General features: G+C 41.3%; 1 protein-coding gene across 1 annotated transcript in view; it reads left to right on the top strand.

Annotated features, from left to right (window-relative positions):
• The first annotated feature begins 303 nt into the window (after nucleotides 1–303).
• The window catches only part of IGFBPL1 (insulin like growth factor binding protein like 1), an 86,704-nt gene continuing 69,525 nt past the window's right edge, over nucleotides 304–17,482 (top strand). Inside the window, exon 1 of the mRNA XM_082243207.1 lies at nucleotides 304–943. Within this exon, the coding sequence (XP_082099333.1) occupies nucleotides 499–943 (445 nt within the window). The 5' untranslated portion in view covers nucleotides 304–498. The remainder of the gene's footprint in view (nucleotides 944–17,482) is intronic.

Here is a 17,482-nt window from a genome sequence, read left to right as displayed (position 1 = left end):
AAATAATTTGTTTATGTGTACTTTGTATAGAACTGAATAGTGTTGTATAACTATGAATGGAAAGCGGGGTTGTGTTGTGCCTCTGCATCCTTTGTAAGCTCTATTGTTTTGTCTCTGCAGCTACTGAATGAAACCAGTCAGCCTGGAAGGATTCTTTCTCACGAGACGCTTCTGTGGAAGTGGTATTATAGCCCCTTAGTTACAGGGCAGAGAAGATACCAGAATTCAGGGACAAGTCTTTTAAGCACATCACTTTATCTAATGCCCTTGTATTTAAAACCATAGCTGATGTGAGCACCAGCTGAATAAATGATGCAAAGAGCTGTCCCTTTTCCAAACTTCTCTGGCACATTTGTATGTGGAGGAGTGGCTTGTGGACTGCAGCTGTCCATGGCTTTACTGTCAAAGTGCATTAGCTCTAGCAGTTTGTTTGGGATGAGAGGCAGTCAGTCAGTGGTGAATAACTGAGCACAAAGTCAAAAGTAAGCATAGACAGAGATGCACTCAATTCTGCTTCTGCTGCCCTTGTTTGGCTTCCTCCACCTGATACCTGGTGTAGGGGCAAGTGCTTCTCTATGTGGTCCATGCATGAAAGATTCCTGTAGGTCTGTCACCTGTGCAGCACCTGAGTTACTCACCAAGGATGACTGTGACTGCTGTGACCTCTGCCTGAGTATAGAAGGAGAGAATTGTGGTGGACGAGATGAGACAAGAGCTCGCTGTGCTCCTGGGATGGTCTGTGTAAGCCGCTCCAGTTTGGGAAGAGAGTCATCCTCTTATTCGGAAGGGACAGGATTCTGCCTATGTGAAGAAGATGGTGCGGTATGTGGCTCTGATGGACGAACCCATTCCAGTGTCTGTGCCCTCCATCTGCAGAGTTGGAAGGCACAAAGCGAAGGCAAGGGTACCATCTACAAGATCCATGATGGAGAGTGCACATTTGGTAAGTGTTTTATTTGTACAACTAGCTAATATAAAAAGTTTCCATAAACTTATTATTGGCAAAAAAAATAATAAATAACCATACATACTGCATTAATTGAACTCAAATGTTCTGTTTTTACTAAACAGGCTAATCTGCTTAATTGTTATTGTAATTTATAGAATTGGAAAAAGTATTTTGTTTATTCTTTATGCTGATATCTATTAAAATATAACTATTCATTATAGTTAACAGGCGTCCATGGGTATCTCATGTCTACAGGATGTAACATTTTTATGTTCATTTACAGGTTACATTGTTTGTATATGGCAGTTTGTATTGTCTTCCATAATATGCAACAGTACTACATGGGAACTCTAGTGTCATGTGTGTAAAATAAATGACAATGGGGTTTATTTACTAAAACTGATGAGTGCAAATTCTGGTGGAACTGGGCATGGTAACCAATTAGCTTCCAACTTCAGCTTGTTCAATTAAACATTGACAGAAAAAACTGGAAGCTGAGTGGCTTCTATGCAAAGCTGTCCCAGATTTTGCACTCCTCATTTTTAGTAAATTAACCCTGCTGTGCATTAAAAAAAAGAAATATGTGATAAAGGCATTGCTTTCTTGACTTTTTTTAAAATTACAGATCAGCCTCACATGTCAGGGGCGTCCTTTGTACGGAAGTTGTAGGCTGATAATATGCCTGACATTTCACCACGTGAGCGCTCATGGTACTGCCTTCATGATAGCCCCTAATTCTTTTATGGAATTGTTGTTTTAGTGCCTTCATATGCTGCCTCAGCTACTTTGGCAAACAAGAACTTGTAAACTTTGCACAGAATAAATACAGCTACTTTGTTTCTACTGATCGAATAGCAAAATGTCATCTTCATCTATATCCTGTGTGATTTGATCCTCTGTGCAGAACAAAACCATAAGCCTGTATCACAATTACCTCAATTGCACTCTATTATATTGTCTATTCCAGCCCAGTCACTGTACAGTCTAAAAGCCAATCCTACGCTTTGATGGAATGTCAGATTGCCTAATGACCCCCGCTATATATCCTTTTGACTTGAATTACAATTCAGAAACTGAATAGTCTACTCTTAAAACATGGATGCTGGAGTTTTTGTGCAGATTACTGTAGAAACTGAATGCGGTGCATGGCAAGCATTATGCAGGCTAGGTTGGCCATATATAATGCATTGTTTGCTAGCTAGCCAATCAACTTCATGTTTGCTAGAAGTAGTGCTGGGTAGTGTTTCTCCATTATGTTTACCTACAGTATGTAGCCATTTATAAAAGCCAGTGTTTACCAGGTTTCTTGATGAGGATCACCCTATCACAAATATTCCCTGATAGGTGTACATATATTTTCCGTTTCCATAGAACTGCATTTAAATGCATTCAAAACAATATTTTTTTTTAAATACCTAAAAATATTTGGTAATGCCTAAATTACATCCAAATTATTATTTGCCAAAACTCTACGTTAGGATGAATTGTTTTAACAGAGTCTGTGCCAGACTCACTGTTTCTGAAGGTGCCAGAAGCACCCACTGGAGTGCAATTACCACTGGTTAAAAACCTGTGGTTTGGAGAATCCTGTATGACTGACAGAGAGCCCAGAATCGGCTGCCTAAAATCACTTGAGTGATTAATTCTCCTTTTTATACTGTGTGCTTGCCAAATGGCACATTGCATCAGTTTTTTATGGTGAGTCACATGGTATTTCATACTCATTTAGGACAGGCTACCTGTATTCATTTGTAAGGTCAGCAGGGGTATGGCTATCTTAAGGTTGGCCTTAGACCAGTGTTTCACTCCAGTCCTCAGGGCACACTAACAGGCCAGATTTTAGGTATTACCTTGGGGAGATGCAGACTAGAATACTGCAATCACTGAGCAGCAAATGATATCACCTGTGATGTATTTCAGTTTTCTTGCAAACCTGGCATGTTAGTGTGCCCTGAGGAACGGAGTTGAGAAACACTGCCTTAGACTGCCCAGTATTTACAGGTGACACGCCCGATTTTGAGCATAATGATAATCAATTGTTTTCACACTACAAGCAGGTTAGACAACGTAACTACTGGAAGCTGGATGTCATTATCATACAGTGACATTATCCAGCCTGCTGGAAAATCATAGCATGAATGGATCTGATCCTGCCCTGTGGAGCAGGAGAAACTTTCAAAGTATAGTGTCTGTAGCACAGTCACTGTCAGCTGTCAGGTCCTGGCACTCATGAAACTTTTATGGTTGGGCAAGCTTCTTCCTCCCTAATGTTCTCAGGAAATTATCCCTCTATCACAGTCCTTCTAATGGATATGATCTTGATCTTTCTGGTTGACTTATTTGACAAAAGGAATCCAAAAAATGTACTGTGGTGACTTCTGGAGTGTTTTAGCTTTGACTTGACACACTATGAAGATACTTTTCAGTAAAGGCCAAGTTATATGATCACTCTGAGACAGTAATTCCTATAATAAGTTTGTTCATGTGTGTGATCAGACTGCTGACACATTTGCAGTGTGTGTGTGGTCAGTGTGGTGACACATTTGCACTTGCAGTGTGTGTGTGGTCAATGTGCTGACACATTTGCAGTGTCTGTGTAATCAGTGTGGTGACACATTTGCACTTGCAGTGTGTGTGTGTGTGTGTGTGTGTGTGTGTGTGTGTGTGTGTGTGTATGTGTGTGTGTGGTCAGTGTGGGGACACATTTGCAGTGTCTGTGTAATCAGTGTGGTGACACATTTTCACTTGCAGTGTGTGTGTGTGTGTGTGTGTGTGTGGTCAATGTGCTGACACATTTGCAGTGTGTATGTGCGTGTGTGGTCAGTGTGGTGACACATTTGCACTGTCTGTGTAATCAGTGTGGTGACACATTTTCACTTGCAGTGTGTGTGTGTGTGTGTGTGTGTGTGTGTGTGTGTGTGTGTGTGTGGTCAATGTGCTGACACATTTGCAGTGTGTATGTGTGTGTGTGGTCAGTGTGGTGACACATTTGCAGTGTCTGTGTAATCAGTGTGGTGACACATTTGCACTTGCAGTGTGTGTGTGTGTGTGTGGTCAATGTGCTGACACATTTGCAGTGTGTATGTGTGTGGTCAGTGTGGTGACACATTTGCAGTGTGTATGTGTGTGGTCAGTGTGGTGACACATTTGCAGTGTGTGTGTGTGTGGTCAGTGTGCTGACACATTTGCAGTGTGTGTGTGTGTGTGGTCAGTGTGCTGACACATTTGCAGTGTGTGTGTGTGTGTGGTCAGTGTGGTGACACATTTGCACTTGCAGTGTGTGTGTGTCTGTGTGGTCAATGTGCTGACACATTTGCAGTGTGTATGTGTGTGGTCAGTGTGGTGACACATTTGCACTTGCAGTGTGTGTGTGGTCAATGTGCTGACACATTTGCAGTGTGTGTGTGTGGTCAGTGTGGTGACACATTTGCACTTGCAGTGTGTGTGTGTGGTCAATGTGCTGACACATTTGCAGTGTGTATATGTGTGGTCAGTGTGCTGACACATTTGCAGTGTGTGTGTGTGGTCAGTGTGGTGACACATTTGCACTTGCAGTGTGTGTGTGTGTGTGTGTGTGTGTGTGTGGTCAATGTGCTGACACATTTGCAGTGTGTATGTGTGTGGTCAGTGTGCTGACACATTTGCAGTGTGTATGTGTGTGGTCAGTGTGCTGACACATTTGCAGTGTGTGTGTGTGTGGTCAGTGTGGTGACACATTTGCACTTGCAGTGTGTGTGTGTGTGTGTGTGGTCAATGTGCTGACACATTTGCAGTGTGTATGTGTGTGGTCAATGTGCTGACACATTTGCAGTGTGTATGTGTGTGGTCAGTGTTAGTTTCCTTGGACGTCAATGGCAGGATGGTTTTCTCATATTTGTTTGACCTGGGGAAGAAACTCAGTTCTGTCACACATTATCACCTCTTTTGTGCATATTTCTGTGCAAGAGACACTGTCCCTTAATTTTGAATACAATGAAATTCAGCTCATTAAGAACACAATACATTGCCCACTGGCATAAAGGAACTGCCTACGGCAACAATTACCACACAATCAATCTTCACTAGAATAGCAAGATACCTTTAACAATACATCCTTTGACATTCTCTCATCTGTGTTTGCTAAGGATGTAGGTTATATTTTTTGCTATCGTACCAAATCTTCACTAGTCTAAAGTAAGGTATGTAATACAATTTTTTAAAATATTACTGATCATGAGGAAAATAAAATTGCAATTGTGTATTTGCCAAGCCCTGTTATAATCCACCATTTTTTTTTGTACACTACCTACACAATGGAATCATTTTTCTCATTGTCTGATCAGCTCTGTTTTTACCATACGGTTTCATTTTGGAGCCACACATATTTTCCAGCATATAGGATGATCTCAGTAACAAATTACACTGTTTGTACACATCAGTAGCAACTAATGTCTGATCCTTAATTGTTCTGTGTTATAAGCAAGCATGCTTAGGTGGCACTGGATAAAAGAGCCAGAATCCTGTTACCATCCTTTTCTGGTGATTTATACATAAATATTCACCAACCTTAAAATTCACACTATCTGTGGCAATGAGTAATGTCCTTTGTCAAATATAGTCAGTAATGTTTCAAAATACAATACAGGCTCTTCATCATTGTGCTGAGAAATAGTAGCATCAATCAAAAGCTAAAAAAGCATTGATATATGCTAATTTGATGAGTGTACTAATTTTGCAACTATCCTCTGGGACATGTGGTCAGAACACAGTGAACACGGGGTTATGTAACTTACCATCTGCCATCTTATTAGTGCCCACAGACACATAGGCCTTCTTACCCAGCACTCCTGTTTGATTTATCTTTTATAAGTTATCTTCAAAGTCTCTCAGGAGTATAGCTTATACAGTTATTTTTTGTGGCTAAGCATAAGCCCAACTATTCATTTGAATGAAAATAAATGAATAGATTGACCCTGCTATGGTAGTCTGTATATAATTACCATTATCCCTTTTTACTCAAATGTTCTTTTATGTTACTATGTTAAAAAGAAAAGTGACTGGATTATTGTGAGGACTGCCCTTCTGGACCGGAAGATTTTCCCCTTAATGACCAGGCCATAGTTTGCGATTGAGCACTGTGTTATTTTAACGGACAATTGCGCAGTCGTGCGACGCTGTATCCAAATAAAATTGATGTCCTTTTTTTTCCCACAAATAGAGCTTTCTTTTGGTGGTATTTGATCACCTCTGCAATTTTCATTTTTTTGCGCTATAAACAAAAAATGAGTGACACTTCTGAAAAAAAAAAAAAAATATATTTTTAACTTTCTGCTGTTTAACATTCTCAAAAAAAAAAAAAAATGTAAAAATCAAAATTTTTTAACATTTTAGGCCAATTTGTTTTCTGCTACATATTTTTGGTAAAAAAAAAAAATCGCAATAAGCGTATTTTGATTGGTTTGCGCAAAAGTTATCGCGTCTACTAACTACGGGAAAGATTATTTGTCATTTTTATTGTTTTTTTTTACTAGTAATGGCGGCGATCTGCGATTTTTAGCAGGACTGCGACATTGCGGCAGACAGATTGGACCTCTAACTGACATTTTTGACACTTTTGGGGGGACCAGTGACATTACTACAGTAATCAGTGCTAAAAAGATGCACTGTTACTGTAATAATGACACTGGCAGGGAAGGGGTTAACACTGTGGGTGATCAAGGGGTTAAATGTGAGCCTAGGGGAGTGATTCTAACTGTGGGGGGGGGGGAGTGGCTTGTGAAATGATCACAGAGACCTCTGATCCTACATAGAAGGATCACAGGAGCTCTGTGATCATTCCAGAGATAAGAACGGTCAGCTGTGTTTACAATAGCTGACCGTTCTTCTCTCTCAGCAGGGAGCGATTGCGGGTGGCAGGCGGCAATCAGAGCCGCCTGCCCCGTGCATCGGAGTCCCCGCTGCTGAGTGGGGGCGGGAGCGTGCTCGCCCCCTAGCTGCAGACGCGCAACCAATGTAGACCTACGTCGGTTCGCGCAGGAGGGCCAGCCTGCTGCAGTAAATTTACGGTGGGCGGTCCAGAACCGGTTAATGTCTGTGTTGGTTCTCCTGGACAAAAATGATTGTTGTATCCTCGCCTCTCTGGTGAATTTGATATGATAAAGCAGGGTTGGCAGCGTTTAAAAAACTATATAAGAGTTTAAAAGAAAAAATAAAGAAAGAAAAACAGTGGCAAGCTCTTTGAAAGCAAGGCCTTCTTCTTGACATACATTTGCATGAAAAAATGTTTAAATGTTGAGAGAACTAAACCTTCATAGGTTTTTATTTCTATCATGAGGTTTTTAGATAGCACAGATAACACAGTCCTAAAAAATCTTTTTTCTAGGTGCCTTGATTTTTAGGAACTGTCCATAAAATATAGAAAAAGTCCCAAAAGACCATTAAAGGCCCATAGATCTGCATAAGGTGCTGGAAAAAGTCGATCACACAGGATTCAGTCAGTGGGTTCCCTTCACCAGAAGCACACAAATGCGCTCACCTCAAGGTTTGACCCCTGTTTTACCAGCTGGTCAAACAACGCAGTGTTTCAATTCTTCCAATAGAATCAGAGAACAGCAGGCCTCCTATGCACCAGCCACTAAGGCAGAGACTCCATAAGGTGTATATGAAAGAAAGAAACAAGGCCTCTAAGTGTAAACTGTATACTAATATGACGTTTAATGAAGAATCACACTTACATGAAGGCAGGTAAAATGCGCAATAAAACATCCATCAAATGAACAGCGCCGCGGGCTCTGCACAACGGCAGCCAGCCACGCAGACGCTCAAGACAGCAGCGGGTGACGTCAGAGAAGGCAACTCCACCTCCCGTACGCGGCATTACGTTCTACGGGACTTCGTCCGCTCAGGCCTGCTGTTGTCTGATTCTATTGGAAGAATTGAAACACTGCGTTGTTTGACCTGCTGGTAAAACAGGGGTCAAACCTTGAGGTGAGCGCATTTGTGTGCTTCTGGTGAAGGGAACCCACTGACTGAATCCTGTGTGATCGACTTTTTCCAGCACCTTATGCGGATTTATGGGCCTTTAATGGTCTTTTGGGACTTTTTCTATATTTTATGGACAGTTCTTATTCTTCTGTTTTAATACTGTTACTATCATAATTGGTATATGTTTTAATTGATTTACGCTGCACCATTTCTTTGCATTATATTCTGTCTGGGATTTGCTGTGTATCCTGAGTCGGTGTTCAGCCAGTATTTCAGCTTTTTACTTTTATTTGTATTCATCACCTGTCTGCGCTGATTGTCTTTTTTGTGTTTATGTTGCCTTGATTTTTAGACCTGTTCTTGGGGTTATTTGGGGCGCTGATTCAGAAAATTGCATTGGCTAGACTGCATCAGCTCTAGTTTCTTAGATATAGTCAAACTGTTAATTGTTTTGTCAGTTTTTGAAAAGATTTGCTGATCAAATCGTTCTTCTGTTACCTAGTTTGTGTTTTTGTGTACAAGTTAGCACACATAGTGAAAGTGTTTCCATACTTCCAACTGTAGTTTTACATTGGAAACATTGGATTCCAAAGTGTAAGTTATTATGATTGTATAGGAGGTGTGTGTATATTGCCATTTATATCGTTTTATTTTTGCAAATCAAGCGCTGTAGAGATTATGGCTACTTCACAATGGTGCTGCCCGTGTCATCATGATGTATTTTAATATATTTATATCCTGATTTTTGAAAGGCGACCAGCGTGAAGAGTGGTATATGGCATTTATGCTGTGTCTCAAAAATGAAATGGTACCATTTTTTAAATCAGGGTTTCAAATACACCCAGGAGCAGGTTTAACATTCGAGGCACCATAATGTGTGTTGGCCTGTAGATGTAAAAATAAAATTTAAAAATGAACCTATCATGGTATGTCTGAGAAAAACTCTTTCCCAGGGCACTCTGAACATTTTAAAAACCTTATTCAAGCATAAGAAGGTAGGTAAAGAAATATTGGATAAAAAGTTTAAAAGACTGATTATGTCAAAAAGGCAGGGTTACATTTTACAGAGGTTTAAAATTATCTAAATAGAATGGGTCGCAAAAACAAGAAATTTACAGGTGCATCTCATAAAATTAAAATATCTTTAAAAAGTTTATTTATTTCAGTAAATCTATTCAAAAAAGTGAAACTCATATATATTATATAGATGCCTTACACACAGAATGATATATACTGAACAAAATTATAAACGCAACACTTGTCTTTGCCCCCATTTTTCATAAGCTGAACTCAGAGATTTAAGACAACCGGGATTTATCCATGAAGAGAATACCTTTCCAAAGTGCCAGAATGCCATCAAATGTGAGCATTTGCCCACTCAAGTCAGTTACAACGGCGAACTGCAGTCAGGTCGAGATCCCAATGAGGACGACGAGCATGCAGATGAGTTTCCCTGAGATGGTTTCTCACAGTTTGTGCAGAAATTCTTTGGTTATGCAAACCTATAGTTGCAGCAGCTGTCCAGCTGGCTGGTCTCAGACGATCTTGGAGGTGAAGATGCTGGATGTGGAGGTCCTGGGCTGGTGTGGTTACACATGGTCTGCGGTTGTGAGGCCGGTTGGATGTACTGCCAAATTCTCAGAAACGCCTTTGGAGACGGCTTATGGTGGAGAAATGAACATTCAGTTCACAAGCAACAGCTCTGGTGGACATTCCTGCAGTCAGCATGCCAATTGCACGCTCCCTCAAAACTTACGACATCTGTGGCATTGTGCCAGCGTAAGGCACACCTGTGCAATAATCATGCTGTCTAATCAGCATCTTGATATGCCACACCCATGAGGTGGATGGATTATGTCAGCAATAGTGGTATAGTGTTGTTGAGTGAGGAAGTACACATTAGTAGAGTGGCAGTGAGTGAGGGTAACAAGTGAGGAAATGTGTGCCAATGCAGTGGCAGCCATTGAGAAGATGCAGTGGCAGAGAGTAAGGATATGTGTGCATTGATGGGAATTGAGAAAGTGCGCTTTTGTGCAATGGCGGAATGTGAAAATGTATGTGTTGGTGCACAGGCAGAACATGCAGAAGTGTATGTTGGTGCAGTAGCATTGAGTGAGGAAGTGTATATTGGTGCAGTGGAAGTAAGTGAAGAAGTTTGCATCAAAGCAATAGTGAAAATTGAGTTTAAAAAAGTGACTTCCTTTGAGAAAAAAAGTGACTTCCTACTTTTAACAGAATGTTTGAAACCCTATTCCTAAACAGGTTCTGTGTAAAAGAAAAATGTTGAAATAGTATAAAATTTGTTAGTGAAATGGGCTCGCCAAGATGTCTGGCTCTGTAGAGAGGTACAAATAAGCAATTGTAATCATTGATATTTGAGATGAATATTCATCATGAATGCAAATTCTTCTTGACCTAGGACCTTTCACTTCAAACTGGTAACATTTCTCAAAGAATCAGGCAACCTTAAAGCGTAATTTAAGGCAACTTTTATTTTTTTTACGTTTTGAAGGGGAGAGGGATTTTTTTGTTGTCTGTGCCCCCATTAAGGAGATTCACTCTCTCTATTTGTCCTGTTCACCAAAAGTAAAAGAAAATCAAGAATTTTGGATTGACATCAGAACAGTAAAAGAGGAGAAATCTTCCAAAGGGGTGACTCCGGTGATATCAAAGGAAAACAGGTGTATTAGCCATGACTAAGGACTAACATCTGAAACGCGTAGTCTGTTTTACAGGTTTGTACATATTTACCTAATAAAGAAATACGATTTTGGATGTCATCCTGAGTGCTACCATCCCTTTCCTGACCCTGGTGACATACCTGGATTCCCTCACTTTAGACAGATTTCCTCTCACTTCCTGTTTTGGTTATGAGACAGAAAGTGAAGGGAAATCTCCACAATGGGACACAGATGGCAAAAAAAATACAGAGGGGGGCTATAACCCTCCCTTACTTTAACCAAAAAAGATTTTGCCTTTCAATTACACTTTAACCTCCCTAGCAGTATTCCCGAGTGTGGCTCGGAGTTAATATACAGTGCCAAAAGCGGTAACCTCGAGCCACACTCAGGATTACCCCAGAATCAAACTTACCTTCTGCTACGATCCCCCACCATCCTCCCCATCCGTCCTCCAGCCATCCTCCCACTGTCCTCCCGCTGTGTGCTCGGCCGATGATGGCACCTTCCTCCAGTTCTCCTCCTTGCGAGCGCCGTAACGCGGGGGGGGGGGGTGAAATTGGCAGGAGATTTAAAAAAAAATTAAATAAAACAAATGACATGATACAGTGTAATCTGTTAGGATTACAACTTTGTATCATGCCATGTCGCCACAGCTTTTCACCTAGTGGCTTTTCCAGTGCCCTGCCTGTACATTTTGAGGTACTTTGTGCCTGGAAAATTGGTAACGTCCATGACGTCCAAAAAGCAATCTTTTAGCTCAAAAACTCTTTTGGACAAACTGGAGAACAGCGATGGTGAATCAGAATTATTTGAAGAACTGAGCGATAGCGATTGGTGGGAAAATTCATCATCAGGTACTAAAAGTGATGACAGCAACGATTCTGCGACTGAGCTCAGCGATGTGAGAACTTGGTGCTCTATTGACTGCGGTACGGATCAGGCAGTGCCCCAAGATTCCCATTTACTGGAGCACCTAGTGTGAAAGTTGACGTTCACCATGACAACCCCTTGGCATAGCTACAATTATTTCTGACCGATGAGGTTATTGAAAAAATTGTTTCCGAGACAAACCGGTACAAAGAGCTACAATGCAATACGCATCGGAAGTTTGCAAGATGCAGAAAGTGGGAACCAGTGACCAAAGATGACATTTGGAAATTTCTGGGCATAATAATTCTTCAGGGAGTGGTGGGGAAACCCCTGCAGAAGTGGTATTGGGCAAACAATACATTACTTGCCACTCCATTGTTTGGCACGGTCATGTCAGATACATATTCTCCATCATAATGAAATATCTCCACTCCATCATAATGAAATATCTCCACTCCATCATAATGAAATATCTCCACTTCAAAAACAATGAAGAATTTGATGAAATTTATTATTATTATCATATTATAATTTATGATTTCGTGTTTCAAACTTTATCATACCCGGGATGTCTACTAGACTCTTGTTTGGACAGATTTAAGTGAGTTATTCCTAAGACTAAAGGCCTAAAATATAAAACAACAGATTTCCATGCAAAACAATGTACCGCTTTTAGCACAAAAATTCTGACATAGTCAGACCACCAGGGAGGTTAATTACCTCCAGGGGTGACAACTTTAAACTACTCACCGGGCTTCCCCTTCCACACCTACACCTACCCCCTCTATTCAATCACTGGCATAAAAAGTCGAAAAAATGCCTTTTTCTCTCCTAAATCCATGGTCATGTGACATTCCGTTACCCTCTTCTTGTGTACAGGAGTAGGATCCTTCTTCCAGCATCCGTGACACAAACTCTCTTTTGCCCGAAGATGTACAGTGGGTACGGAAAGTATTCAGACCCCCTTAAATTTTTCACTCTTTGTTATATTGCAGCCATTTGCTAAAATCATTTAAGTTCATTCTTCTTCCTCATGAATGTACACATAGCACGCCATACTGACAGAAAAACACAGAATTGTTGAGATTGTTGCAGATTTATTAAAAAAGAAAAACTGAAATATCACATGGTCCTAAGTATTCAGACCCTTTGCTCAGTATTTAGTAGAAGCCCCCTTTTGATCTAATACAGCCAGGAGTCTTTTTGGGAAAGATGCAACAAGTCTTTCACACCTGGATTTGGGGATCCTCTGCCATTCCTCCTTGCAGATCCTCTCCAGTTCTGTCAGGTTGGATGGTAAACGTTGGTGGACAGCCATTTTTAGGTCTCTCCAGAGATGCTCAATTGGGTTTAAGTCAGGGCTCTGGCTGGGCCATTCAAGAACAGTCACGGAGTTGTTGTGAAGCCACTCCTTCGTTATTTTAGCTGTGTGCTTAGGGTCATTGTCTTGTTGGAAGGTAAACCTTCGGCCCAGTCTGAGGTCCAGAGCACTCTGGAGAAGGTTTTTGTCCAGGATATCCCTGTACTTGGCCGCATTCCTCTTTCCCTCGATTGCAACCAGTCGTCCTGTCCCTGCAGCTGAAAAACACCCCCACAGCATGATGCTGCCACCACCATGCTTCACTGTTGGGACTGTATTGGACAGGTGATGAGCAGTGCCTGGTTTTCTCCACACATACTGCTTAGAATTAAGGCCAAAAAGTTCTATTTTGCTCTCATCAGACCAGAGAATCTTATTTCTCACCATCTTGGAGTCCTTCAGGTGTTTTTTAGCAAACTCCATGCGGGCTTTCATGTGTCTTACACTGAGGAGAGGCTTCCGTCGGGCCACTCTGCCATAAAGCCCCGACTGGTGGAGGGCTGCAGTGATGGTTGACTTTCTACAACCTTCTCCCATCTCCTGATTGCATCTCTGGAGCTCAGCCACAGTTATCTTTGGGTTCTTCTTTACCTCTCTCACCAAGGCTCTTCTCCCCCGATAGCTCAGTTTGGCCGGACGGCCAGCTCTAGGAAGGGTTCTGGTCACCCCAAACGTCTTCCATTTGAGGATTATGGAGGCCACTGTGTTCTTAGGAACCTTAAGTGCAGCAGAAATCTTTTTGTAACCTTGGCCAGATCTGTGCCTTGCCACAATTCTGTCTCTGAGCTCTTCAGGCAGTTCCTTTGACCTCATGATTCTCATTTGCTCTGACATGCATTGTGATCTGGAAGGTCTTATATAGACAGGTGTGTGGCTTTCCTAATCAAGTCCAATCAGTATAATCAAACACAGCTGGACTCAAATGAAGGTATAGAACCATCTCAAGGATGATCAGAAGAAATGGAAAGCACCTGAGTTAAATATATGAGTGTCACAGCAAAGGGTCTGAATACTTAGGACCATGTGATATTTCAGTTTTTCTTTTTTAATAAATCTGCAACAATGTCAACAATTCTGTGTTTTTCTGTCAGTATGAGGTGCTATGTGTACATTCATGAGGAAGAAGAATGAACTTAAATGATTTTAGCAAATGGCTGCAATATAACAAAGAGTGAAAAATTTAAGGGGGTCTGAATACTTTCCGTACCCACTGTACATATCAACTCCATTTTACTTCCTCTATTTCTCTTTTACAATAATGATAGGATAAAGTATATCTTTTACAATTTTTACTGGGAAAAACTTTTCTGTGGAGCAGTAGCATCACAGCAAACAATAATTAAAATACCAAAGTAAAGAAGCCCTGTATTACTCTTGGCTAATAGGACTATTTGTTGTGTAATGGTGCCCATTGAGAAATGAAGAGCAGAGCTTATGTGAAAAGTAGTGGTGTCTCTAGCCTTCTATACAGTTCATTTTCTTTCCTACCCTTTTCCATTCCAGGCAAGATTTTCACCTCATTTATAGTGTATGTCAGGGTAAAATAAAAAATATATAGTACATTTCTGCAAAACATGCATCTTTCCCCACCCTTTAAATTGCTGTACAGAAAAATATGAATTGATCCTGACAGAAATTCAGTATGTCCCTAATTTCCTGCTGAAAACACATTGCCATTGCTGCACAGAAATCCCAAGCATTCTTGTCAGCCCAGCTTGCAGAACTACATAACTCTACCTATCCCTGCCAATTTCTGTTTTCCTTGCACATGGATATTGTTTGTAAAGTGAAATTTCACTACATTCACAAACTCTAGGGTAAATTCCCTTGCAAAATCCATCACCATGTGTGCAAGTAAAAAAGCTTTTTGGAGATGTAGCTTTTGAGGGCATGCCTATATCAATACCCAGGAGTAGCCCCGCGATCATTTTTCCCGTTCAAAGTATTTTATTATTATTATTATTATTATGAACATACAATAGATATAACAGAAGTGTACAAAAGGACACAACAAAAAATGTAGAGAGGACTATGTCCAAATATAGAGTGGCTAATTAGAACCGAGGGTATAAAGAGAATCATAAAGCGAGACAGAGGCGTCTGGTGCTCAAAATTTTGGGGGGGGGCGCAAAAAGAAAAATTTGCAGCAAAAAAACGCGGTAAAAAGTTAGCATAGCAGTACTTTACCTGATGTACAATGTCATTGGCCTGGCCTGCACTGTCTTATAGTGTGTACACTGTCACTGCTAAGCAGGCTGCTGGCCTGGCACTATATATTTATTAATAGTCAATGGTTATGGCACACAGCGGTCTGGCCTGATAGTGGTTTAATTTCCACATGCAGAGATATCATACAAAGAACTCAATTATAACCAGAAGTTACAATATGCTTATACTGTAGTAAACATTTTTATGTATGGTGAAGATTACAATGGTGAACATAAAGTTATTCACTAACATGTACTCACTTGTACACACAACAGATGAGCCCACACCAAAGACCTAATTCTGACCTCTGGCTCGCAGATGCTCACTCCTCCAGGATGTGTTTCTCCCATACACCAACTAGCAAAGCCATCTATTCCACTCTGCAAAAAGTTCCCCTCACCGGGCCCACCGCCAGACGGACACGAGTCCGCAGTCCCGGACCCGAACACAGACAGGAGAAAGAGGCACCACTGAGTCTGACTGAGGCACTGGCAGCATTTAATCACTTACCTGAGTGTCACTGCTGCCTGGCGTGCTGCTTCTCGCTGCAGCGCTACGACGGGACTCGGGAGTCGGCCAGTCGGGACTCGAGTCTGGAGAGTGGAGACGAAACGTCCTCTTCTCTTCTTCCTCCTCGATCACCATGCGTGCCGGCCCGCTACTCCTCCTCTCTGACCGTCTGACGGCGGGCGGGAAGGTGACGTGACGCCGGGATGGTGAGTGACTGACGCACGCACCGCCCCCACGCGACGTCAGTCACCTGGGATGTCCTGTATGATTGGTCCAGACTGGAGTCTGGACCAATCACAGCCAGGACAGCACTTGAGTGGGAGTGTCGGGGCGCATTGCTCTGCGCCCCTATGACCCCCAGAAGGCTGCCACAGATTGGGGGGCTGTGCCCCTGCGCCCCCTATAAACCGGCCGCCACTGAAGTGAGAATGTAAAATTGATAAGTATAATAAATAATGATTAAGTGGAAGTCAATGGGATTGCAATAATGGAAACAACATGCCCGCGTCCACCCTCTAGGTCACCCCTAATGGGTTCAAACCTGGTATGGGAGAATGAGGTTTGGGGATACACTTATGGGTCATACACACTATAAGATTTTCTGAAGACTTTATCCTTTAGACTTACCAAAACCATATAATATGAGGTCAAACCTAAACACTTTCAATTTGTATGCAATCTGGCAGGCCCTTGCACTACATAGAACAGGTAAATCTGAAGGAAATCTAACCACAAAAATTGGATAGTGTGTATCCAGCTTTAGGCTGGATACACACTATACAATTTTCATTCGATTTTTTCCTTTAGACTTACCAAATCCATATAATATGAGGTCACACCTAAACACTTTTCATTTGTATGCAATCTGGCAGGCCCTTCCACTACATAGTTGAAGGTAAATCTAATGGAAATCTACCAACAAAAGTTGTATAGTGTGTATCCAGCTTAAGATAATACCTGAACATATACTTTATTAGGAACACTCCTATCTAAATTGCAGAAAGTGTTTTTTTCCAAGGAATTTTATAGGCTCTCTGTAAATATTAATTTCATATGCAGTACAGTACACGCAAGCACTGAGTCGTGAATTATCATGTAGCACATTTCCATTTGTGTGGTCCTCTTGTGATGATACTAACAAACGATTAGCTGAAAATGTTTGACGTGACTTATAGAAACTTCCTGAGTCATTGTGCACAGCTGGTTTTAAAACAGATTGCAATGACAGCTTGTAGTTTCCATTTAGAAGAAAAAATATATATATTTTTTTCCCACTGCATGTGTATACATTATTGCATGTATACAGAGATACATATGGTCGTTCTCTGTCAAGAGCTGTTATATTACATAAGAAACCTTGGTAACAGCAATAATGGACTTCAAGAATAGAACAGAAGAGCAGCTTTGTAATTCATGACAAGCTTTTAGAGCAAGGCTGTGCCAAATTGCTAAAATATCGATTTTGCCTCTTCAGTCCTTGAATTCTTGCTTCCCAGCTTTATTAGAAGGACTAGAGGCGTATATTTCTAAATGAAAGTGATTGTAAACGATCACCTTATAAAACAAACCATTCAGTTAAAAATAGAAATGAAAAGCAAAACATTTGTGTATAGACATAAACAAAAAACAACAATATAAATACCTTTTTTCTCCCTTTTTTTATAAGTGATCACACTCTCAGAGCTGGGAGAGGAGAAGCAGCAGCACACTGATCTTCCCCATTACAAGGCTGTGCAGGGAGAGGGGGGTCATGACAAGTCTGATCATTGGCGGAGAGTACACTGAGTTCCCAGCATAGCTAGAGAACTGACCACAAAGTTCTCTCCTGCTTAGTGTGGTCAGTTTTTATTAGGAAAGCAGAGGAACTGGCAGGAGCACCAGGGATTTCAGCGATACAAAGCGATACAAAGAGAACAGGATACTTCTCTTACAAGCACAGCA

This window comes from Pelophylax lessonae (assembly GCF_965119305.1).
Source record: "Pelophylax lessonae genome assembly, chromosome: 1".
Lineage (NCBI taxonomy): Eukaryota > Metazoa > Chordata > Amphibia > Anura > Ranidae > Pelophylax > Pelophylax lessonae.
The sequence above is the reverse complement of the archived record's forward strand: the minus strand, read 5'-3'. Positions and strand labels throughout refer to the sequence as shown.